Source organism: Spodoptera frugiperda, chromosome 17 (assembly GCF_023101765.2).
Source record: "Spodoptera frugiperda isolate SF20-4 chromosome 17, AGI-APGP_CSIRO_Sfru_2.0, whole genome shotgun sequence".
Lineage (NCBI taxonomy): Eukaryota > Metazoa > Arthropoda > Insecta > Lepidoptera > Noctuidae > Spodoptera > Spodoptera frugiperda.
This window is the reverse complement of record NC_064228.1, coordinates 6358563-6384047: the sequence shown is the minus strand read 5'-3', so window position 1 is coordinate 6384047 and position 25485 is coordinate 6358563. Positions and strand designations below refer to the sequence as shown.

Here is a 25485-nt window from a genome sequence, read left to right as displayed (position 1 = left end):
CTCATTCAAATGTTTCTTTATTCAGATATATTTACATAAAATAATTAAGTATTGAGATAATTCACATAATGCAATTTAATATTAGACAATAATTTAGATTTTACATAGAAATAATAACATAAGTATAGAAATTTAGCTGAATACAATACAAGGTATGGGTGGCTAGCTATTTTGATAAAACATTGGTTTATTAAGCATTTTATCTAAGGTAATAGCAATCTAAGTAATTCAGGTTTGTGAATATTGGTCATAGGTGTTATAATTGAGCGTGGATTGTCATATATTTAATGTTTTTCGCTAATAGGATAATACATGGTGATTTTCTGATATGTTTACTCAAATGCTTGTATAGAAAAGTGCTAGAATATAGTAAAATATTCACTGGATCTATTTAAAATCATAATTCAGCATGCTAAACAACATTTTTTAGCACAACAGTGAATTCCAACCGACTTTCAATAATATAATACAAGCGTTCTTTATAAAATGCACTTTAAATATCAATTTTAGCAAAATCTACAATATCTATAACCCGTCGCGTATTGTTTGGGATTTTATTTTTAAATATTTTAATACAATTTTTATATAACCTTATCCTAATATACTCGGTGAACAAATTAATTGAGTTATACAATTCTATTATGTTTTTAAACATTACCAATCGAGACGTAAGTTTTGATAAAAATTTCATTAATATCAATCAATTGACCAATGTAAGTGTTGTGGTTTTATCGATAATCGATAGTTTCGATATATCGATATGGGATTGCTTCGGTGTTTACAAAACGGAATGTTAGTTAAAGATTGGTGTAAATTTCTTTATTGCAGGCAAGATTTTAAGATGATTTATTTCTTGGTCATTTTTCTCGATAAAGAAATAAACAGCAATCTGTTTAAAATGTTCAAAACCGGTCGTCTAAGCGGGTATTACATAAAATTTGTTCATAATACGTTTACATTAATATACACAATTATATAAAAAGCAATATACATTCAGTTCTTTCTGGTGCAAATTTGTTTTAAATCTAAATATTAACTTTAAACTTTTTAACTAAATAGTATTGAAAAATTGGACAAACGCTTCATGTTGTTGTAATACTAATTTTGGTAGTAAACATTCAAAAGATAAGTTACTCATTTTAATAAAGAATAATTCAATTTTCACATAAATAAAACATAAGCTTGTATTTCGACATAAGAATTAATAAAATTTCGATAAATTTAAATGCCTCGATCGCAGATTATCGTGCAACACCATAGTTACAATTATTGCTGTACCAATTATTATAAAATCGTTATAAATTTTCTATACTTCATCACACAGTATTGCACGATAATAAGAAACCAGAATTTCGTCGCAAACACACATTTCTTTAAAAAAACAATCTTTGGAAAACTAAACTTAATTCATCGATGTTCGTTTCTCAAAAAAAGAAAGTACTAAAAATTTGTAGACAGAGGGCGCCGCGATAGTTTTAGGCTTAATACCATATAAAAAAAACCTAAAACCGAGATTCTTTTATCGTTTGCTTGTATAATAAACACAATTTTCGTGGTATATAGAACTAACCTATAATGAAAAAAAAAAAATCTCAAGTATTTAAATCGAACTAAGTAATTAAAATCTTAAATATAATTTGAAGACGCATAGTCGTAATAATACATTACGGTCGTAAACAAAACAGACTAGATTGTTAAAAAAAATTAACAATATTACAAAAACATATCGCTTACGGTTAGAGGGGGTGAATAATCACATAATTATAATCATATAATCATCATATTGAGATTTGTTACAAATTAATGTCGGGTTACAATAATAGCTAGAATTAAATTCATAGAAATGTTTATAGTTAAACTTAATACTTCTTTATTGGGTAAAATAGGTTAAAAACCGCCATTTACATCATCAGCCTATAAGTGGCCACTGCTGACCAAAGGCCTCTTCTCACATGGAGAAGGTTTGAGCATTAATGACCACGCTTGCTCAATGCGGGTTGGCGATTACAAACTTCTAATTGTAGTAGTTTAGAATATCTCGCGTATCTCAGAATACTGCTCATGAATATGAGTCTCTAGCATAGCTTGAAGTTAATCGAATTCCTCGTCAAACAGTTACGTGAATAAGCCGGAAAACATAATAAATTAATTTAGTATGTCTTACAACAGTTAATAATTTAATTAAAGATACTGAGTTTCGATAGAAGTTATTCAATATTATATCACGTGTTTTAAGTTTGTTTTTAGCCAAGATTTTAAACTTTGGATTTATGAAAGAGTTATTTAAGTTTAAATATGAACATTTCTATTTAAAATAATGAACATCGTTTTACACACAAAGCATTAAAATAAAGCATAACGTTTTAATGTTACATAAATTAAACTTAAACATTAAATGTGACGATTATTTTGGTAATATACTTTTTAATAACTTCATTAAAAATTGAAATAATCACATTATTTATTTATTATATTTAATATACAAAACTTATGTATATTATGTATAGTATACATTTCTAGCGAGAAAGTTAAAAATTATATATTATAATCATATCGAAATTCAATTGGTATCCATTAATCTTTTATTCGATTATTGGATAGTAATCGAATGTCGATAATCGATACAATAGGCGATTAATCGGCGAATAATCGATAACGATACAAAGAGGTAACGAAATGATTTTTACTATTTGTTCCGCAGTGGGTATAATAACTACCTACCTATATAGGAATGGCAGTGTCCTTAGTTAGATTTATATTGTTAAATATTATTTGAAAATATCTACGAAATACTGAAATAATTGTTCAGATGTTAAGTTCTCTACCGAAAAATTTATTATAATATTTGAAATTCAGGCAAATTAAATATTAACTTCGTTTTTTTTTATATTTTCAAATAACATTTACAATAAATACATAAGATTATCATTTGGTTAAAAAACATAGAAAATTAACGTCACAACTTAATAATTATCTCATACAATACATTGTTCATGTTTTATTAATTAATTATAATACATTTTTTTAATTAAAATAATTATTTATTGTATAATAATTAATTATTGAAATTAATTTAGCTTAGTTTTACATCGGCGGTGAACGACCTCGTCAAGGTAGCGTATAGAGTATTAATTAATTAATTAATTTTAAAATAAAAGCAATTAAATACAATTTGGTTAATAAAATCCTACAACTATTTTTATTTAATATATTATGTTTTTTGTTTATAAGTGGATTCGTTTAATAAGTATTCGTATCGTCGTGCTTTTTATCTCCGAAGGGGTAGGCAGAGGTGCACATTACGGCATGTAATGCCGCTTTAAAATGTACTCCCACATTTCACCATTTATGCTCAAGCCCCATGTAATATGGGGCGAGCCTACTGTCATATACTGGGTACAATTCCAGACTAAGAAATTTTCGAAACGACGAAAAAATTGTAGTTAGAGAGAAAGCAGAGGCTAAGCGAGAGAGATATAGAAATGAACTTATCGAGACATAGTTTGGTCATATTACGAATAAAATGATGATAAACTATAAATGTTTGTGTTTAAATAAGTCTGTTGCTCTTTCATGCAAAAATAACTGCATAAATTTAAATGAAATTAAGGACAGTGACAGATGACAATCTAGAATAACATATGGAGTACTTTTTACAGGCGAAACCGCTGTCAGAAGCTAGTATTATCATAAACGGAATCCACTTTTAAACCGCATCTTACGTACACGGATATAAAATACATAGTACTCGTAAGACTGAGTCTAATTGACCTACAAGCCACATCGGGTCTTTATACCTAGAGCTTAGTGTACACTGCTGGTATTAGACGTATGACTAAATTAAATACTTTATTGTTCAAAGACTCAAACGCCACTCAATTATAATTTGCTCTCAAAAATACTTCTGTCCCTATAAATTCTTTATAAAAATGACAGAGATAACAAGATATTTAAGTAAAACTTAAAATTGAGTTGTATTTCAGTATTCGGGGGTAAGATTGATAAAGATGAAATGTTTCAAGAATTGATTGGTCATTATGAGTGTTTAATTTAATATACTATGATATTAAAGTAATGCATAAATGGAGTCAATATAGTTAGACTACATGTCTAGTAGTTATGTAAATTATAAAACGAAATTGACAATTGCAATGATGAAAAAAGACATAAATAAATGAATGTCATCACATTATTGTGAATCGTCAATTTAATGTAAGTAAGAAATATCGAATTTTATTTACAAATGTAAAAATTTCATAAATAAAGACATGTCTACAATTTCGCCTTCGTCTAATAACCAGTCAATGTGCACTCAGCTTTATAATAATAACTCTATTATTAAAAATTTGTTTATTATCGTTTAATGGAAGGTTCAGTATCAATGTTTTCATGCAAAATCTCATTAATTTTAAATTATTATTTATTATTATTTTCCGTTACTGATAAATAATTTAATAATAAAAATTGCAAAATTAAATTCTTCCATAATATAATTTGTTTAGGAACCAAATATGTTGTAATAATAAATTAATAGTTAATTTATTACAAAAAATGCTATGTTTATGATAGATATAACTTTCATTGGACATGTAAACATAAAATTAATGAATGTTTGTATGTGTGCTATTTCCTATAGAACTAAAAGTGTCTTTGCAACACATAAACAGTAAAACATAACGCGTACAACGTACGAGAGGTAAGCAGAAAAAGATTTATACATAATGTACATTATTGTCATCCAGAATATTTACATTTATCGAATAAATTAACAATTCTAAAACCATATCTATCACAAACATAGCGGTGTATAATTTAAAATATTTTTAAAGCGTCGCTTGCTACGGTATTTTGAACTCTGTGTGTCGGACACAAGGTACAGTTTGTAGTCCCGTGCGCAACTAATATAAAGTTTTAACAAAAGCAAGCGTAGAAACGGGACATGTCCAGTGTCCATGATGAGTTCAGTTGGTTTCTGGAAAAGTAATTTTATTTTGTTCAGTTCAAACATCAATTAGGCATTCTTCGGCACGAATGGGCCGGCTCGACCGGAGTGATACCGTGGGTCTTACAGAAAACCGTTATGTTGCGTTGTGTGAGTGAGGTTACCAAAGGCCCAATTACCCCCTTCCTAATCTCCTCAGTCCCCGATTCCCCAACAACCCAACAACTTGGGTATAGCATAAGTGAACGAGGGGTCGCGATTAAAAACAGACTTTAACCCAAAGTAATTGAATTGAATTACACCTCTTCCCTTGGGTATTAATTCTATCAAATTGCAAACAAAAACCTACATCTATTTAGATTTAGTTTCAAGTTTGGTTATTCATTACTCATGATTCATGATGTGTAGTTTCTCATGATTCATTTTGAAGGCGCCTTGTGATAAATATAAAACTACAATTTAGTAGAGTATATAAGTATGTAGTAGTGTGTTTATGCTTACCATCAAGGATCCATAGGATGCGGCGGTGAAGCTCCACAACTGCTGTCCTCGGAGTGCAGACCGTCGCCTAGTTCCGTGCCCACCTGCAACACATACATTCTTATAAGTTTATCTATCTTTTAAGGCGTTAAAAAAGATAAAGGTAGGAGAAGTGGTTGGAAAAAACATAGGAAGAAGTTATAGGAAGCTAGATGCGACGGTAGAAAAAGAATTAGGATAAAGGAGTATGTAAAATTGTAGTAGAAAAGAGGGGGCGCAAGAAGGGGTAAGAATGTGAGAGTTAGGAAGGGGGAAGCAGGAAAATGGAGGTCAAGGAAAAAGGGGGTGAGAAAACGAAGGTCAGTGAAGAAGGACTAATCTGAATCTGGAGTTTGCGAAGATGTAGACAATTAGGGGGTTGGGTAATAAATAGGTTTAACACTTTAAACGCCACGGGGATCACCGTGTAGATTCCTATGACCGACATTAGTGGAGGATTTGCCTTCAACAGTTTTCTATTGGCAATCAAAGACTTAAGAGATCGATGCAGAGGGGTAACAAAAAGAAGCAAGGGGGTGTACTTACAAAACATACCTTAAGCACATCGTGCAGCGAGCTCATGCTGCCCAGGCTGAGCGGAGTGATGGACCGCTCCAGTAGCGACCCACTGCCTTGCGACCCCCCACCCAGCGACCGTTCCATGCGAGGGGGGGACGCGGGCGGGTCACACGGGGCGTCACGACGACCCGCACTTCTCCACGATCCTGGAATAATGACAATAATGTTTAAATATTAATGGAAATAAATTATCAGTAACTAAATAAAATGCAAGTGTCGGAGAGCCATGCGCTTCGGCACGAATGGACCGGCTCGACTGGAATGATACCACGGCCTTACAGAAAACCGACGTAAAACAACGCTTGTGTTGTGTGAGTGAGGTTGCCGGAGGCCCAATTACCCCTTCCCAATCGCCGATTCCCCAACAACCCTTAAATTCTTAACCTCCAAAAGGCCGGCAACGCACTTGTAATGCCTCAAGTGTCCATGGGCGACGGCGATTACTTACCATCAGGTGATCCGTCTGCTCGTTTACCGGCTTATTCCATAAAAAACAACATACATGTGATAGAAAGACAGAATCAAGGTTTGTAATACAAAATAAAGGTTTACGTACCATTATAGGATCCAGTTCCATGCGATATCGTTAACGGTGACGTTCGTTTACTACTCTCTCGACTGCTGTACATCTGTAACATAATATTACAATACTCATTTCTATACTGTAATAACTTCCGTATAAATAGATTATAATATTAGCTACTTCCGCGAGGTTTCCTCAGCTCTGCTCGACTCCTATTAGTTGTAGCGAGACGTTTTATAGCTTATAGCATTCCTCGATAAATGCACTACCCAGCACAAAAAAGCTTTATCTGGCAATAATTTAGGTGACAATAATAGCGTTTGAGTTCAACGACTTTATTCGACACTAGCGCCCCTAATGACGTCCCTAATGACGCCGATAAACACATGAATTCAATGACTGAATCCAATGAGAGGGAGTGTCATAACTCTTACCGACTAAAAACCACCCCGTTCCTACTCCTGCTTTTCGACCCGGAGCCCCGGTAACCCGCTAGATAGTCCGCAGCTCCGGGTAAAAGTGATTTTTAAAGACGCTTTAATGGTAACCTAAACGCCTTTTATCCCCGAAGAGGTAGGCAGAGGTGCTCATTACGACACGTAATGCCGCTATACAATGTACACCCACTTTTCACCATTTGTGTTAGAAGTCCCATGTAATAGGGGGTGAGCCTATTGCCATATACTGGACACAATTCCAGACTCCGTACTACTGAGAAATTTTCGGAAAACCGAATAAGGCCCAGTAAAAAACAAATTAATTAGTTATCCTATACATACATACCTGTGGATGATCATCAGCTGTTTCGACGGTGGTGGGCAGGTCCAGTAGTCTCTGCGACCGGATCCCGTCCCCGGGGCCCATGTGGGACAGGTGCGCGAAGTTCGTAGGGGCTGATATTAGACGCGACCGCCTTTCTGATCTGTAAATGAAATGTAGATAGATGGTTGTTTAATATGGTGGGTAGAATTTGGAAAGGGACGTTGACGCAATTTTTTAAATTTACTAGGAGTTAGTGTGGTTTTTTAGAGATGTACTATATGTATAGCTATGCTACGAGTTGTAATAGCTAAGCGGTAAAACTATGTGACCGTCTCCACTGATACTAAGTTAATGTAGCTTTGCGAGGAAGATGCGTAACTCAAATATGCGATGTATCGATAGTAAATGATAAATGATAAATGATATTTATTTTGCAACCAGGTTATAAAATAACACTTTTACACGTCAATCTCTTAAATAACTAGATGAGGCCGGCATTTCCTATCCGAGTGCTCTGAGAAGCTATGCCGATACCAACTCAGAGGTCATAGTCTCTTAGTCCAGACAAAATCAATTACGCGATGTCACAGCAACCGTAGCAAGTTGATTCTGTAGTGGTCTCTTGAGTGAAAGAACCACAGCAGTTTGAGCGGACCTGTTCAGATGGCAGCACGGCATGTGTCAGTTTACAATCAGCTCAGCTGACGGTTGTTGCTGAATGATCCGACGAACAACACCAACCATAAGAACATTTGGGTAGGCCACACAAATGCTCAAACTGTCAGAATATAAGGAAACTATCCATAGCACACATCCATAACACGTATCTTTCCACATAAAAAACATAGCTTAGCTGAGTCTCTTCCACCAGTGCTAATCTATATGGGTCAAAGAATATGATTAGTGGAAGCCAAACGCATCCACAGCAACGTAGCATAACACATCTGGTGAAAAAGCCTTATAAACACGGGTAGCAATATAACAGTAGAATAAAAGAAATACAAAACTCAATAAGTATGTGTAAAGTATTATTAGAACTTGAGACGGGATATTTAGCGCCATGCGCCACCCTCCGAAATATCGGAAACTCATCGAAATAAATAAACATGGTAAATATCCCGTCTCAAGTTCTAATAATAGTGTTAGTAACCATGTCAGTTTAAAAACATATGTGTAAAGTGTATACTCACAATCTATTGTGCGCTTCAATGGCCTGATGTGACTGTTCCCGCACGGAGAACCTTCTCTTGTTGCCCCATAGCGACGTGTCCACGCTCAGCGGGGGGTCGGACGCTCGCGGATCTGGTGGAATAATTAATAATAAATGAAATGTCATTCAACAGAAGTAGGACATATTTTAGATATCTATAAATAGTGTCAACTTATAATCTAGTGTTTTTATTTAGACTATAAGTTTGACACTGTCTGTGTTATTTATTGATATCGGTAAGATCGGGTTCCTTTGACCCTAGGGGGGTAACACAAATTCTATAATCAATAGGAATCCAGAACAAAGCGTACCTATATTAGTTTTTCATTCGTTTTTTATTATTCTAAAAGTTTAAGTTAAAGTTACTCCGGTGTCAAAGTCTCTGTGTCTGATGTCACGGTAGTGGTAAACTTACGTGTGAGCAGTGGTCGGAGGTATATGATGAACGGCGCGGCGTCCGTAGAGAACGGGAACCCGTTCCCCCCGCCGCCGCCCACGCAGCAGATCCAACCCGACTCGTCCAACGGCCGGGCATTCGCTGGAGGGTAAAAGAGCATATTTGGTTAAATATTTTTACTTATTGCCTAGGGTCTTTAATTAACTAATCAAAGTTTCTAGGCAGTAAGTTTGCAATTACAAAGAAAATGATGTTTAGTTTAAAAAAATATTCATAAAGATAGATCCGACTTTTGAGAGTTTCGTAAAGTCGAAACTCACAATCATTTTAACTCTGTTGGAAAGGGGTAAAGTAAAAACCTTGAAAAAAATGTGTCTAATTATAACTGCATTATATAACATAAAATCCTTTATTATGAAGACCTATGCATAGTCTTAAGTGTGGGAGAGCCATGCTTCGGCACGAATGGACCGACTCGACCGGAGTGATACCACGGCCTCATAGGAAACCGACGTGAAACAGCGAACTACAGGAAGCCCAATTACCTCCCTCCCCAATCTTCCTAATCCCTCAATCCTTAACAATCCCCAAATTCACCCCAATCTCCCCAATCCTTGAGACCCCAACAATCCCCAAATCCCTAACCCCCTCCCCAAAGGTTCACTAAGATTTTTTTTTTTTTTTTCGGGGGAAAAATCATCCAATGACTTCTCTCGCCAGGGCAAAGCGAGAGGGAGTGTCAGACTCTTACTGACTAAAAACCACCCCGTTCCTACTCCTGCTTGTCGAGCCGGAGCCCCGGTAAACCCGCTAGGTAGTCCGCAGCTCCGGATTAAGCATCAGCCCTACTGGGCCCCATCTGTGGTGGTCTGATGGCTCTTTGAGGCGCGCGCGGAACGCGACGCGCCGCACGCACGGGTCTGGTTCTGGTCGGGCGGCGAGCTACCCTTGCTCGCCGTCCGCAGACCCGCACTTACGGTGGCCGGAGATCGTCGCGCGATCCCCGACGCCCGGAGTGTCTTCGCGTCGACTGGGGCGTACTCTAAGTTCGTTCCCTCAACGCGCCCCGCCTCCTCCTTAGCTAGCATGACTGCTTCGCAGAAGGAGGAGACGGCATCCCAGTCCCCCTCGCTCCGCACCATGGCCTGAACCAATGCCGGACGCGAGAGTTTACCGTTGCCGATCACATCCCTGAGGCCACGGCGGTGCTCAGCCCACACAGGGTAGACCGCAATCGTATGTTCCACCGTGTCTTTCGGGTGGTCTTCGCAGTGATGACACCCGGGCGTAAAGGTTCACTAAGATACGGCATCATTAATGAAATTTAAATGTACTCACGTATATTCATAGTTTGCACCCAGTCGCCAGTCTCAATGTCGTATACGTCGATATGCGTCGCGGTGAATATTAACAGATGTGTGTCGTTGATCGCTGTAACGAAGAAACGATGAGGACTATTTCTTCCACACCATAAGTTAGTTTTTTATTTTTCCGTTTTTATGTTTCTTAAGTAACTTATCTCTTGAAAATTAAGATTAATGATGTGTGAATTAATATGACTACAAAATGGCAAACACATTTTGACTCTGATGAAGTTGGAATAACACGAAGTTTACTATTTCATCCATAAAACATTGTAATATTTATTATAAATGGCATTAACTCGCGCACTCAGAGTCATTTAATGGTTACTTAACCCAGTCCTTAGCAATTGTTTTCCATACAAAATTGTTACTAAAGAATAGTTTAAGTAAGCATTAAATGTCTCTGAGTGTGGCAGTAAGTGCACCATTGTATAATGTACATAAAGTATAAAATAAATAAAAATTATGAATGCTGACAACAAATCGCAAGCACGAACAAGTTTACTAAGATTTTTCTATCACACGGAAACATGAGCTAATTTAACTAACTTTCCTATAAAAAAATACTATCATACCATGATGCGTAGGATGTGCGGTATACATGAGCTCCGTGTCCCGGGCTCGATGTCCGTGTCGGTCCACGTACAGGGCCAGCGAGTTGAACACTAGCAGCGTGTCCCCGCAGGCCAGGGGCGCAGCCCCCAGTGGCCGGGCTCCGGAGTGGGACAGGAACACGTTCACTTGGTTCTCCGGGTGGACTAGGGCTGTGGATAATTGCCAAAGTTTCATAATTCATGTCGTCATTATCTAGAAAAGAGAATTGGTGAGTGCTAAAGGATTTTTGAGTGTAAAGTGAGTAAGTTTGTCGTGTAAAGTAAGTGCTTTTAAGATAATCGTGTAAGGTGTATAGTGTATATTGTCGGGCAGGCAGTGCGCGGCGATGCCCCCCGGTAGTAAGTAGTGAGTGTGTAGTGTATGTAGTGTACAGTGTATACTGACAGACGGCGGGCTGGTCGTGGTGGGGGCGGCGCGGGTCGGGCAGGCAGTGCGCGGCGATGCCCCCCGGTAGTAAGTAGTGAGTGTGTAGTGTATGTAGTGTACAGTGTATACTGACAGACGGCGGGCTGGTCGTGGTGGGGGCGGCGCGGGTCGGGCAGGCAGTGCGCGGCGATGCCCCCGGTAGTAAGTAGTGAGTGTGTAGTGTATGTAGTGTACAGTGTATACTGACAGACGGCGGGCTGGTCGTGGTGGGGGCGGCGCGGGTCGGGCAGGCAGTGCGCGGCGATGCCCCCCGGTAGTAAGTAGTGAGTGTGTAGTGTATGTAGTGTACAGTGTATACTGACAGACGGCGGGCTGGTCGTGGTGGGGGCGGCGCGGGTCGGGCAGGCAGTGCGCGGCGATGCCCCCGGTAGTAAGTAGTGAGTGTGTAGTGTATGTAGTGTACAGTGTATACTGACAGACGGCGGGCTGGTCGTGGTGGGGGCGGCGCGGGTCGGGCAGGCAGTGCGCGGCGATGCCCCCGGTAGTAAGTAGTGAGTGTGTAGTGTATGTAGTGTACAGTGTATACTGACAGACGGCGGGCTGGTCGTGGTGGGGGCGGCGCGGGTCGGGCAGGCAGTGCGCGGCGATGCCCCCGGTAGTAAGTAGTGAGTGTGTAGTGTATGTAGTGTACAGTGTATACTGACAGACGGCGGGCTGGTCGTGGTGGGGGCGGCGCGGGTCGGGCAGGCAGTGCGCGGCGATGCCCCCCGGTAGTAAGTAGTGAGTGTGTAGTGTATGTAGTGTACAGTGTATACTGACAGACGGCGGGCTGGTCGTGGTGGGGGCGGCGCGGGTCGGGCAGGCAGTGCGCGGCGATGCCCCCCGGTAGTAAGTAGTGAGTGTGTAGTGTATGTAGTGTACAGTGTATACTGACAGACGGCGGGCTGGTCGTGGTGGGGGCGGCGCGGGTCGGGCAGGCAGTGCGCGGCGATGCCCCCCGGTAGTAAGTAGTGAGTGTGTAGTGTATGTAGTGTACAGTGTATACTGACAGACGGCGGGCTGGTCGTGGTGGGGGCGGCGCGGGTCGGGCAGGCAGTGCGCGGCGATGCCCCCCCGGTAGCCCAGCAGTAGCCGCGCCCCCGCCAGTTGTAGACTCAGTACGGCGCCACACGCGCGCAGCTCGGCCACTCGCACTCGCCGCGCTGCCGTGCGAGTGATCTCGTACACGTTCACCACGTACGCGTTCTAAACAAACATACAACAATACATTATGTCTCGAAATTATCGAAATTCTGTATTTTCCGTAGAGTGATCATTCCAAGGATCGCAGATTGGACATTGCAAAGATTGGAGTGTGGACATTTCAAAGATCGGTAAGTGTAAGTTACGAGGATCGGAAATTCGACCGGAAAGAGGTCATTTCACGGATCGGAGAGTGGACAATTTAAGGATCAGAAAGTGGACATTTCAAGGATCGTAGAGTAGTCATTTCAAGAATCGGAGAGTGAACAATTTAAGGATCAGAGAGTAGACAATTTAAGGATCGGAGAGTAGACAATTTAAGGATCAGAGAGTAGACAATTTAAGGATCAGAGAGTAGACAATTTAAGGATCGGAGAGTAGACAATTTAAGGATCAGAGAGTAGACAATTTAAGGATCGGACAGTGGTCATTTTAAGGATCGGAGAGTAGTCATTTCAAGGATCGGAGAGTAGTCATTTCAAGGATCGGAGAATAGACATTTCAAGGATCGGAGAGTTGACATGTCATGTGTCAAATTCTATCTCTAGTTAGCAAATCTACATACAGAAATATCATTGAAAATGTGAGACAAGAACACAATATATTATAAATGAAATCACAACAGTAACTAACCTGCTTTTTACAAAGTACTGCGAACCCATGCGCAGAATGTCCTAAGGGGCCGGCAGCCAATGAGATCGCGCCTTTACTCTCTGCCAACTTGATACACTCTACCTCAGCACACTCTAGCGCCCGGATCGGTACTAACCGGACGTGTCGGCCGCGACCCGCTATCACCACTGTAAAGTTAAATTATCAATTTTAACATTTATTTATGATTTTTTCTCATTATTTACTGCATATTGATATAAGATGATACAGACTGACATTTATTTACGAAGTATAAAGATTTTTTTTTACTAAAAGCATAATGGCGATAACTTATCGGATAACTTTACAGTTCATCAATTTTGATCATAGAAAATTCACACATTAAAAGACTATAACAAAATACATAGTATACAAAACAAGAACTCATTTTATTACATAATACATTATGTTTAATACAAAATGAATCATATATTTTTATAATAAAACATTTTACACTCACATACTTAAACGATTTTAAGATGGTGCCTAGTTTAATTATCATATTATCGGCTTACTCAACTACGTTACGTAACTGTTTGACGAGGAACTAGACGAGTTCCTCGTCAAACAGTTACGTACGTTAGTTTCAAGCCATGCTAGAGGCTTATATCCATGAGCAACATTCAACTAGCATGACTTGAAACTAGTCGAGTTCCTCGTCAAATAGTTAGGTGAAAAAGCTGATAACATAATAATTAATTTTGTATGTTTTGATATTTAGTCTTTACCAAACTACTTGAAAATGAATCCAACCAATGAATCTTAACAATTAAAGTGTTATAATGTTTCAGTATTTGAGTGAACAAAATCTACAATAAAAGCAATTAATACAATGATTAGGAGGTTAGGATTAGCGCAGATACCACAGTTAATATAAACAAAAATATTAATATTTAATACATGGATGATAGCCATATTATGATCGTTAGTAAAATGACACCCGTGAATTTATAAAGTGATTGAATTTCTTGATATACGTTTAATATGTGCTATTCACATTTTAGTCAATTTGTCCTTCTTTGACGTCATAATGAACAGTACTCTTAGTAAGAGTTAGCTTCACGTTGAATGAAAACTAAACCAGATGCGTTTCGAGCTCTGATTGATTGGTTTATTCGAGCCGGCCAATCAGAGCTCGAGCCGAACGCTCTCTCGTTTCGATTACTTTAAATGTAAAGCCTAATAATTGTAAGGGTACTGAGCGTTTTAATGAACAGATTTAACAGAACAAAACAGTTTTAATGAATTTAGTACAAAAATATAAGTCGAGAAGAGGACGTTTAACTTCGAATTATGACAAAATTATTGTCTCTCTATAGTCTGCGCTAATCCTCCAAAAACCAAAAAGGGCTTTGTACAAGTTTATTTTACGTTGAACGTGGTTGGTTCATTCGCGTCGGCCAAACAGGAGCACCGAACGCATTCTCGTTTCGTTTCCGTTCAACGTAAAACAAACTCGTACTAAGAGTACAAATTAAATTAAATTCTTAGAACAAAATCCTCCCTTTCCTTTGAGCGCAGACAGAAGTAAGACGCGATGTGTTACGCCGCGCGATACCGGTGAATATCAAAGGATTTCTGTGAGTATAGCTAGTAGCTATGAAATCCGTTGGCATTCACCGAGACCGAACTACGTATTCCGGCTTCGAATCTTCATTTTTCATCGTGTTGTTATATCCATTAAACTTCCCCGGTATGGTTAGCAATTTAATTATAGTGGAAGTAATTAACATTTATAAATTAGTACATATGATATTTACAATGGGTGGTTACAATTTTGTTAGCAGTAGGTTACAGAAAAATATTAAACAAATCATATAGGTACATAAAAAATTAATGGAATGAATTAAACTTTATATTGCACCATAAGTTATTTTGTTGACATCTATTTCTAGCAAATTGAGTAACTGAAAGAAGTGCAAGTCGTACAACTCGTATATTACAAATGGAATGTGTTTTTTTTAAGGAGCCAAATCATCTAATGACTTAGAGTGTCAGACTTTTACTGACTAAAAACCATCCTATTCCTACTCCTGCTTTTCGAGCCGGAGCTCCGGTAAACTCGCAAGGTAATTTGCAGTTTCGGATCAGAAACGGAATGTGGTACGATAGAAACATATTACAAGTAGGTGTCGCAAGTATCTCCTAACTGTTTTTTTTTTTTAAGAAAAATGTTGCCCCACATTAGGATTTTCTCTTGTGTCGTGGGTGCGTTTACAAACATACAATTTCACATACACACGACACCCAGACCCGGAACAACAATCTGTGGATCACACAAAGAGTTGTTCCGTGCGGGAATCGAACCCGCGACACGTTGCACGGCAGCCAGTTACCCAGCCACCGCGCCAACCGTGCAGTCGTCGATTAGATATTGTTTAGAACTATTTATTTAATATTATAACGTCGGGTCAGTGCTGAAAATCAGCGCTGCGATTCGAGCTATCGCGTTCGGGTCACGGCATTTTAGCTGAGTATTGGCCTTTTTGCGCCTTATATACATGATTTTTTTTATCAATTATTTATGTTAATCACTTTTGTAATCGGTGCAAATAAACTGTTTTTGTTTCTTTCTATTATATGTGTGTATATATTATATAGCTACTTTCACTCGCTCTGCTCGGCTCCTATTGGTCATAGCGTGATGTTTTATAGCCTGTAACCGTCCTTGATAAATTGACTTTCCAACACAAAAAGAATTATTCAAATCGGACCAGTAGTTCCGGAGATTAGCGCGTTCAAACAAACAAACAAATAAACAATCAAACAAACAAACTCTTCAGCTTTATAATATTATATATTAAGTATAGATTTCATATCAAAACCTATTTATTTATCATCATTTCATTCGTAAATTTTTGTTCACAAAAGTTCGCAATAAATAGAATTGTAGTATACAATCTGCGAAGTTTCGGACGAAACTTAGTTTTTCGTTGAATTAGAGTAGGCCCCCAGAAACGGAATGTGGTATGATAGAAACATTTTACAAGTAGGTGTCGCAAGTATCTCCCAATAGTATATGAGTAAGGGATAGTTCAGACATGCGGGAACAGCGCGGAAACCGCGCGGGAACGGTGCGGGAACAGCGCGGTTATGTCTGAACGATTACTTAATAACTCATACAAATAAGACCCGCGCGATTTCCATGCGATTCTGAAATCGCGCGGTTCCCGTCGTGTCTGAACTAGCTCTAAGAGAGTGACATACCGAGCAGTTGTTCGTGCGGCACGTACGCGATGGTGGCGACGGGCGCGTGTTGCCGTCGCGGCGTGAGCTCTGCGCGGTCGAGGTCCAGCAGGACCAGCCCCGCCTCGCCGCCCAGCACCACGCGGCCCCGCTCCAGCACGCACGCGCACTGCGCGTTGCGGACCAAAGCCGCCGCCGTGGAATCCAGGATCACGCACGCACTGTACACCTGCGGATGAGAGAATGTTCAGTTTGTTCAAAAGAAGAAAGAAAGTAATACAATTTCATACTTTTTTTTTGTAAAGGAAAAATTATCCAATAAGTTCTCCCGCCTTGGACAAAGCGAGAGGGAGTGTCAGACTCTTACTGACTAAAAACCACCCCGTTCCTACTCCTGCTTTTCGAACCGGAACCCCGGTAAACCCGCAGCGGACAGCTCTGGAATTTCATACTATACGGAGCTCATCCCACTAAGCACTAATCTGGCGCAACAGTGGAATTTCGCCCCAGCGACGTGTAAGCTGTATACATAGTACTATACTACTATACCAAAGATAAAACTTAGTTTGGTAAGAAGATTAAGAATAAACAATATAAGTTGAATATCTGCTTTGACATTTTTTTTTTCTTACAAAATATTCCCTATGATTAATTTACTCAGAAACTTCAGCTACAATCGACACATTCAACAAAGACACTGGAACCACATTTTTTATGGAACAGAAAACAATTGAGCAAACGAACCGCAACACCAGTATAGTCACAGGTGCGTTGCAGGCCTTTTAAAAAGGAAAACGCTCTTTTCTTGAACGTTTGAAGTTCGTATCAGTTTGGAAATTAAAGAAACAATCAACATTAAACCCAATACTTCATTCTTCATTATATTATATTGAAAATGAAAATGCTTATGGGCAGACGTGCTCCACCGTAGGCCGCATCATCACTTACCATCAGGTGAGATAGCGGCCAAACGTCAACCCATCAAATGTAAAAAAAAAGTTAGGCGTTTGGCCACTCTCGACCGACGATGAGGTCTACGATAGAACACGCCTGCCGCATAACACATCGAAACATGAAACAGCTACAAACGACCTAAAGGTGCTCCCACACAGCAGCTATATAACGTTATACAACATTGCGTAACATTTATAATAGCATGTAACATACTCTACAACCACTGTTATAATTTACGATAAACACAAGTTATGCCGTTACACATTGTTGTATAACGTTATATAACCGCTGTGAGGAAGCACCTTAATATAACTAAATAATAAATCCAACTTACACATTTGTCCGGCAGGTTGTTCCGTTTGAGTATCCTGTGCAGTTCGCTGAGCGCCACCACCCACTTGGTCTTCTCCGACTCGGACTCCGCCAGCATCAGCGTGTGAGACCTCTTGCCGCCTTCCAGCTGGGACGTTGATATCTGAACAAATAAATTCATCATTACATAATGTTGTCATCAGGGATGTTATGGATATGGAATTTCGGATATGGATATGGATACGGATAGTGGACATTTCTTATATCGGTTCCGGTTTCGGATACGGATAAGAAATTATTCCAAATTATCCGTTAGTTTCAAAAGTAATATACAAATAGATAATCAAATGGTTTTATTTATAAATAGCTCTTCATTTCGCAGATACGTAACTTTTTCGTAACTTGTCTCATGTCTCATTTAGACTCCGCTCCTATCCGAAATTATCCGGGGCATTTATTTCACTTTCGGTTACGGAATGGATATTTTTTATTTCGGATATCCGATAGTTTCGGTTACGGATGTGGATATCCTTAACATCCTTGGTTGTCATTAACCCATATCCGCAATCCTCAGCTAGATAAGACGGGAATGAATGCTTTCCGCAGCGCGATCTTACAGAAGCAACCATAAAATTATCACAACGCGATTGGATCCTATTTATCTGGATCGCAGGACTATTGAGATGTACGGTTAGGGACCGTTACACCTCGCTTTTTTGATAACAATGATTTGATCGATTATTTGATATTTCTAGATTCCAACACGATGGAAAGAGTGTCTATTTTATGCAGTGTTAGAATGCATCAAATGTAACCACTAAAAAGTCTCTAAACAGTGCCTTTTAAACGAAACGAGATTGTAGATAGTGCTTTGATAGGCCGGCTCGAATGACCTAACCAATCAGACCGCCGAACGCGCTCTCATTTCAATCTCTTTCAACGTAAAGCAAACTCGTACTTAGTCCTCTATTATTTATATTTCAATGAAATCGGTTCAGAAGTTAATCACGTAATATTGACAGTTTATTATTATTTTTTTTATGTTAAATGGGCCGACCTTTGGCCGCTATCTCGCCTGATGGTAAGTGATGATGCGGCCAAAGTTTAGAACTATGAAGTAGAATACTGACCCTAAATATACAAGGTATGTCCCGCTTGTTGGCGTGTATGACGTCGGAGTCCTTGACGGACGTGACGCTGAACTCCGGGTCCCGCATGTCCAGCACCTGGCTCACGCAGACTGACGGCAGCGCGTTACTGGAACATTACACATACACATTGAGCTACTTCATTATTTAAGTAGTACTAGGAGGCTCCCGTAGCTTGAAACTACTAGACTTTTGAGACAACAACTCCTAAAGATGCTTTGTAGAAGAGCGAAACATATGTTGAGTGTATTGTGTGTGTTGTAGTGTTGCGTGTCGTGTGTGTTGTAGTGTTGCGTGTCGTGTGTGTTGTAGTGTTGCGTGTCGTGTGTGTTGTAGTGTTCCGTGTCGTGTGTTGTAGTGTTGCGTGTCGTGTGTGTTGTAGTGTTGCGTGTCGTGTGTGTTGTAGTGTTCCGTGTCGTGTGTTGTAGTGTTGCGTGTCGTGTGTGTTGTAGTGTTGCGTGTCGTGTGTGTTGTAGTGTTGCGTGTCGTGTGTGTAGTGTTCCGTGTCGTGTGTTGTAGTGTTCCGTGTCGTGTGTGTGTTTTGTTGCGTGTCGTGTGTGTAGTGTTGTATGTCGTGTGTGTTGTAGTGTTCCGTGTCGTGTGTGTAGTGTTGCGTGTCGTGTGTGTTGTAGTGTTCCGTGTCGTGTGTTGTAGTGTTGCGTGTCGTGTGTGTTGTAGTGTTGCGTGTCGTGTGTGTTGTAGTGTTCCGTGTCGTGTGTTGTAGTGTTGCGTGTCGTGTGTGTTGTAGTGTTGCGTGTCGTGTGTGTTGTAGTGTTGCGTGTCGTGTGTGTAGTGTTCCGTGTCGTGTGTTGTAGTGTTCCGTGTCGTGTGTGTGTTTTGTTGCGTGTCGTGTGTGTAGTGTTGTATGTCGTGTATGTTGTAGTGTTCCGTGTCGTGTGTGTAGTGTTGCGTGTCGTGTGTGTTGTAGTGTTCCGTGTCGTGTGTTGTAGTGTTGCGTGTCGTGTGTGTTGTAGTGTTGCGTGTCGTGTGTGTTGTAGTGTTGCGTGTCGTGTTTGTTGTAGTGTTCCGTGTCGTGTGTTGTAGTGTTGCGTGTCGTGTGTGTTGTAGTGTTGCGTGTCGTGTGTGATGTAGTGTTGCGTGTCGTGTGTGTTGTAGTGTTGCGTGTCGTGTGTGTTGTAGTGTTCCGTGTCGTGTGTTGTAGTGTTGCGTGTCGTGTGTGTTGTAGTGTTGCGTGTCGTCTGTGTTGTAGTGTTGCGTGTCGTGAGTGCTGTAGTGTTGCGTGTCGTGTGTGTTGTAGTGTTCTGTGTCGTGTGTGTTGTAGTGTTGCGTGTCGTGTGTGTTGTAGTGTTGCGTGTCGTGTGTGTTGTAGTGTTGCGTGTCGTGTGTGTTGTAGTGTTGCGTGTCGTGTGTGTTGTAGTGTTCCGTGTCGTGTGTGTTGTAGTGTTGCGTGTCGTGTGTGTGTAGTGTTGCGTGTCGTGTGTGTTGTAGTGTTGCGTGTCGTGTGTTGTAGTGTTGCGTGTCGTGTGTGTTGTAGTGTTGCATGTTGTATGTGTTGTAGTGTTGCCCGTCGTATTGCGTGAACAGTTATTGCGTTATTATTACACTGCATGTTGAAAATACATCTACAAGCGGAATGTGAAATTGTATGTTTGTAAACGCACCCACGACACAGGAGAAAATCCTAGTGTGGGGGGCAAAGTATTAAAAAAAAAACATCAATAAACTCACCGATCTTGTGATATGTCGTAGAGGAACAGTTTGAAGTCACACACGACCACAAACTGTCTCATCCAACCTTTCTTCACGCCACCGGGCTTCGGGACCTGAAAGCGAATATAAAATTGTATGTTAGCGATTGTCTCTGAATATTTAAAATTTTATTTCCAAAGATAGATGGTAAAACTGGCGCTTTAATTTGAAGAATAATTATTAATCATGTTTTATTGCGTCAGTTATTTAATAAACCCCAAACCATTGATTAATTTATATGAAGAAGAAAGCGCAATAAACTTTTTTCAAATCTCAGTATTAATTTTATTTCAACATTAATTGAATGGTAGTAATAGATATTGGTTCTAATCGCCTTGTGAGTTTGGTTTGTACGACGGATTTGCTAATACGTCATTTATTGGTGTCTTGGCCGAACTTTTGTTGCGGTGTAGCGGTAGATTGACTGCACGGTTGGCGCGGTGGCTGGGCAATTGGCTGCTGTGCAACGTGTAGCGGGTTCGATTCCCGCACGGAACAACTCTTTGTGTGATCCAGAGATTGTTGTTTCGAGTCTGGGTGTCATGTGCATGTGAAATTGTATGTTTGCAAACGCACCCAGGACACAGGAGAAAATTCTATATGTGGAGCAACGTTTTTATATAAAAAAAAAGATATGACTGCAAAACTAAGTATGGTGTACCTTGACGTATCCCTCGTACGCGGTGCCCTGCCCGCGCGCGGGGTCGATGCCGAGCGGGCGGCGCGTGGCGGCGGGCAGCGGGCAGCGCGGGGCCACGCGCGCGCAGCACCACGTGTGCACCGCCAGCCCGCACGTCTCGCACACCACGCCCTGACGGGTTAGACCGATCTGCGGGGGAATAGACAAAAATTCACTCACAACTCAAAAACAAAAAAATTCAATCACTCCCACCTCTCCTGGGGCCTAACGGGACACTGGCACGCACCGCGGTGGAGAAAGAGAACCTGTTTGCTTCTCTATTTGCGGAATCTTCACGTCTAGATACTGGTGGCGCTTTGCCTCCTTCTCTCCATAGAGTTTGCGAGACGAATATGTCAAAAATTCGCATACGACAGAAGGAGGTATATAAGACGTTGCATAATCTGTGTAACAAGGCCAGTAGCCCCGACGGAATCCCAGCCGTGGTTTTAAAAACCCGTGCGCCTGAGTTGTCTCCAATCCTGACACGCCTGTTTCGACTTTCTTTGGAGACGGGTCAAGTGCCGGTTGCATGGAAGCTGGCCAACGTGCAGCCTGTGCCCAAAAAAGGTAGTCGTGCCGACCCTAACAATTACCGACCAATCTCGGTCACGTCCATACTCTGTAAGAGTATGGAACGTGTACTCAACAACAGGCTCCTGGCATACCTTGAAGGTAACGACCTCCTCAGCGATCAGCAGTATGGGTTTCGCCGCAACCGATCCACTGGGGACCTTCTTGCGTATGCCACCCACATTTGGAGCGAGGTTATCGAGAAGCACGGGGAGGCAATAGCGGTCTCACTCGATATATCGAAGGCCTTTGACAGGGTTTGGCACGACAGCCTTATCGGCAAGCTTCCTGCATATGAACTTCCCGCTGATCTGTGCAGATGGATTGCAGACTTCCTGAGGGATCGGTCAATTCGAGTAGTCATTGATGGCTGCTCGTCTGACCAATTTGGCATCAACGCCGGAGTCCCTCAGGGGTCAGTACTTTCAGCAACGCTCTTTTTGCTGCACATCAACGACCTGCTTAAGCCCGGTATCTTTGGGTAAGCAGATGACAGCACAGTTGTTGAAAGGTATGTGTCCGATGCGCGGACTAGCGGAACTCAGATCCAGTCTCTAAGAGAATCAATGGTCGAACGGTTGAACTCGTCCTTGAAGGCGGTCTTCGATTGGGGTGACGCCAACTTGGTCAAGTTCAACGCTACCAAAACCCAGGCGTGTCTATTCTCTGCCAAACGGAGTCAATTTCCGCTGGCTCCGACTTTCCGAAATGTGTCCGTTCCGGTAGCGGATCGTCTTGAGCTTCTGGGCGTAACTCTATCGCCAACGCTTAACTTCGGCTCTTATATAGAGTCGAAGGCGCATCTGGCTGGTAGGAAGTTGGGTATCCTCTCGAAGGTGAGACGGTACTTCACACCGAAACAACTGCTGAGCCTGTACCAAGCGCAGGTTCGGTCATGTATGGAGTACTGTTCTCACCTTTGGGACGGCTCGGCTAAATTCCAGCTGGATGCGCTCGAACACATTGAAAGGCGTGCCAAGAAGCTCATCAATGATGATGCGCTTGTGGAGGCCCGTTTCAAAGCCTTGAACACAGGCGCAAGGTCGCAAGCCTTTCCGTTTTTCCCGGATACATTTCGGAGAGTGTGCGGGCTTATAGCGAATTGCACAACTTGATTCCTCCTAGTCCTTTCCATCATCGAACCACAAGACAATCGGCGAGGCGTCACCGATTCATGGTGGATATCCCACCCACACGCACGAAGCGCTTCGCTTCAAGCTTCCTTGTGCGAACTGCTAGGGAGTGGAACTCCTTGCCGGAGTCTGTGTTTCCTGATGGGTATAACCTGGGTGTCTTCAAGGCCCGAGTGAATAGGTTGCTTATGGGCAGACGTGCTCCATCGTAGGCCGCATCATCACTTACCATCAGGTGAGATAGCGGCCAAACGTCGTAAAATATATATATATATATATATATTTATCACAAAGTTGGCATATAACGTTTATTTGTACAACTCATAATTACACTTGTCTTTAATGAAATTGTTAAAAACCCTACTATAAACTTCAACTACTGAATTGTTTTTACACATTTACAAGTAGTTGAAGATAAGGTAACCGTTATGAAACAATAAATATTTTTTTGCAAATAGGCTACGACACAAAGAACATTTTTACACGTCAAAATTATTAAAATCTAGATGAAGTACTCTGAGAAGAAATGTCGAAACAACCTCAAATATAATCTGCCTTCCACTGGTGTTTTACTCCAGTATAGTCGACGTAGCCCTAACTTACTTCTTATCTACAAGATTTGAAGTAACGTAACAAATGACATAAAGGTAGCTTTTTTAAGGGGAGAAAATCATCTAATGTCTTCTCCCGCCTTAAGCGAGGCGAGAAAGAGTGTCAGACTCTTACTGACTGAAAACCACCCCGTTCCTACTCCTGGTCCTCAAGCCGGAGCCGCGGTAAACCCGCTAGGTAGTCCGCAGCTCCGGACATAACGGTAGCTACGACTATACAACAAAATACTTTGTCGAAATTCTACTTACCATGAGCGATGTACAGTGGTTGCACTTAGTCGGACTGCTGAACGTCCTCACCAGGAACTGGTGCACTTTCTGCTTGCCTGGTATCGTGGGGCCTAGCGATGGATCCTGGTAAAAACGATTAATACTTAATTAAAACACGATACATGTAAAGCATCTGTAGACGCATTGGAGCTATCTACTTTTATTCGGACGATGCAACGAGTTTGCTTTACATTGAACGAAAACCAAACGAGACCGCATTAGACGATATGATTGGCCAGTGCGAATGAACCAACCAATTACTTTAAACGGTAATTGGTTGGTTTATTTGAGCCGGCCAATCAGTACCCTTAGTATGAGTTTGCTTTACGTTTAAAGTAACGACGAAGGCGCGTTCGGCGCTCTGATTGGTTGGTTCATTCGAACTGGCCAATCATAGCGTCTAACGCGGTCTCGTTTCGTTTTCGTGATTGCGCGCTCTCGTTTAGATTACTTTAAACGTAAGACGCAACGTAAGCGCTTTTAACGTAGCGCAAGCTGATACAAAAGATAAAGAAGATAGAATAAACTGAATCATCAACCATATAGATGGTTGGCAGGCCACAACTGTGCGCTTCTCGCGCAACTTTCTGCCTCGCACAGCAAAACTGTGGAATGAGCTGTCGTCGGCGGTATTTCCGAACCGTATACGACCTTCAAACCTTCAAGAAAAGAGCATATCATTTTAAAAAAGGGCGGCAACGCACCTGTGACTCCTCTGGTGTTGCGGGTGTCCATGGGCGGCGCTGATCGCTTACCATCAGGTGACTCGTTTGCTCGTTTGCCTCCTATTCCATAAAAAAAAAAAATCATAACTCACCATACTGACTGTAGAGATTTCACTAGGGGAGCTCTTGCTGGAGGCCGGCGACGATGCGCGGGGGCCTTCCAACTCGTCCTGCAGTTCCACCGAGCCACTCAACGCGGCCGACTGTTGCGACCCGTACATTAACTGTGCAACGTAATCGTGGATTAGGAAATTAAGATTTTGAATAATATGTTTTTTTTTTTTAATATCGATAACAGTATTGCAACTTTACGGATTTTATGCCCGAAGGGGTAGGCAGATGTGGACATTACGGCACGTAATGCCGCTATACAATGTACACCCACTTTTCAGCTTTTGTGTTATAAGTCCCATGTAATAGGGGGTGAGCCTATTGCCATATACTGGGCACAATTCCAGATTCCGTGCTACTACTGAGAAATTTTCGAAAAACTGAAAAAACCTAGAAATACTTTGCCCGACCCGGGAATCGAACCCGAGATCCATTGTCAGGCAGTCGTACATGCGACCATTCAAGCAACGAGGCAGTCGACAATACTTTATTGACCAATGTCCTTAAGTAATTTTTACTAGGTAAGTATATTTATTTGGATCTTAACTCCTTAATAACTTTAATTCTGTCCAACAGTAAAATGTATAGTCAATACAAAAAGTATCAAAATTCCCAAAAAACGTTTTTATCACCTAAACATACATTATTATGGTAAAAAGACAAACATTTTAAGCACGAGAGTTAGTATTGATGATCGTGACACCGAAGCAACCAACTTATATGACGATATCAAATCCTTCACCAAATGATATTTAGTTTCTGCTCAAACAATACACAGATATAAAATTCTTTATTACTAGGTTTATTTTTATTTTTGTAATAACAATCTTGACACATACTAAATTAACTAAAAAATCACGGTTTACTCACGTAAATTAATAGAGAAAAACTCTACTAGTTTCA

General features: G+C 40.8%; 1 protein-coding gene across 10 annotated transcripts in view; it reads right to left on the bottom strand.

Annotated features, from left to right (window-relative positions):
- LOC118276640 (serine/threonine-protein kinase Genghis Khan) overlaps nt 1-25485 on the bottom strand; it is a 68132-nt gene continuing 42647 nt past the window's right edge. For 8 of the 10 annotated variants that reach the window (XM_050699868.1, XM_050699867.1, XM_050699870.1 and 5 more), the window contains 18 exons: nt 24564-24695; nt 23726-23830; nt 21142-21309; nt 20460-20554; nt 18753-18879; nt 17645-17785; nt 16378-16585; nt 13153-13319; nt 12327-12522; nt 10872-11060; nt 10271-10363; nt 8951-9073; nt 8516-8627; nt 7347-7485; nt 6597-6669; nt 6008-6186; nt 5444-5526; nt 1-4972 (listed from right to left, as the gene is read on the bottom strand). In XM_050699868.1, coding sequence (XP_050555825.1) covers nt 5446-5526; nt 6008-6186; nt 6597-6669; nt 7347-7485; nt 8516-8627; nt 8951-9073; nt 10271-10363; nt 10872-11060; nt 12327-12522; nt 13153-13319; nt 16378-16585; nt 17645-17785; nt 18753-18879; nt 20460-20554; nt 21142-21309; nt 23726-23830; nt 24564-24695 — 2328 coding nt within the window. In that variant the 3' untranslated portion in view covers nt 1-4972; nt 5444-5445. The remainder of the gene's footprint in view (nt 4973-5443; nt 5527-6007; nt 6187-6596; nt 6670-7346; nt 7486-8515; nt 8628-8950; nt 9074-10270; nt 10364-10871; nt 11061-12326; nt 12523-13152; nt 13320-16377; nt 16586-17644; nt 17786-18752; nt 18880-20459; nt 20555-21141; nt 21310-23725; nt 23831-24563; nt 24696-25485) is intronic. The other 2 variants (XM_050699869.1, XM_050699876.1) reach the window with 1 other exon arrangement.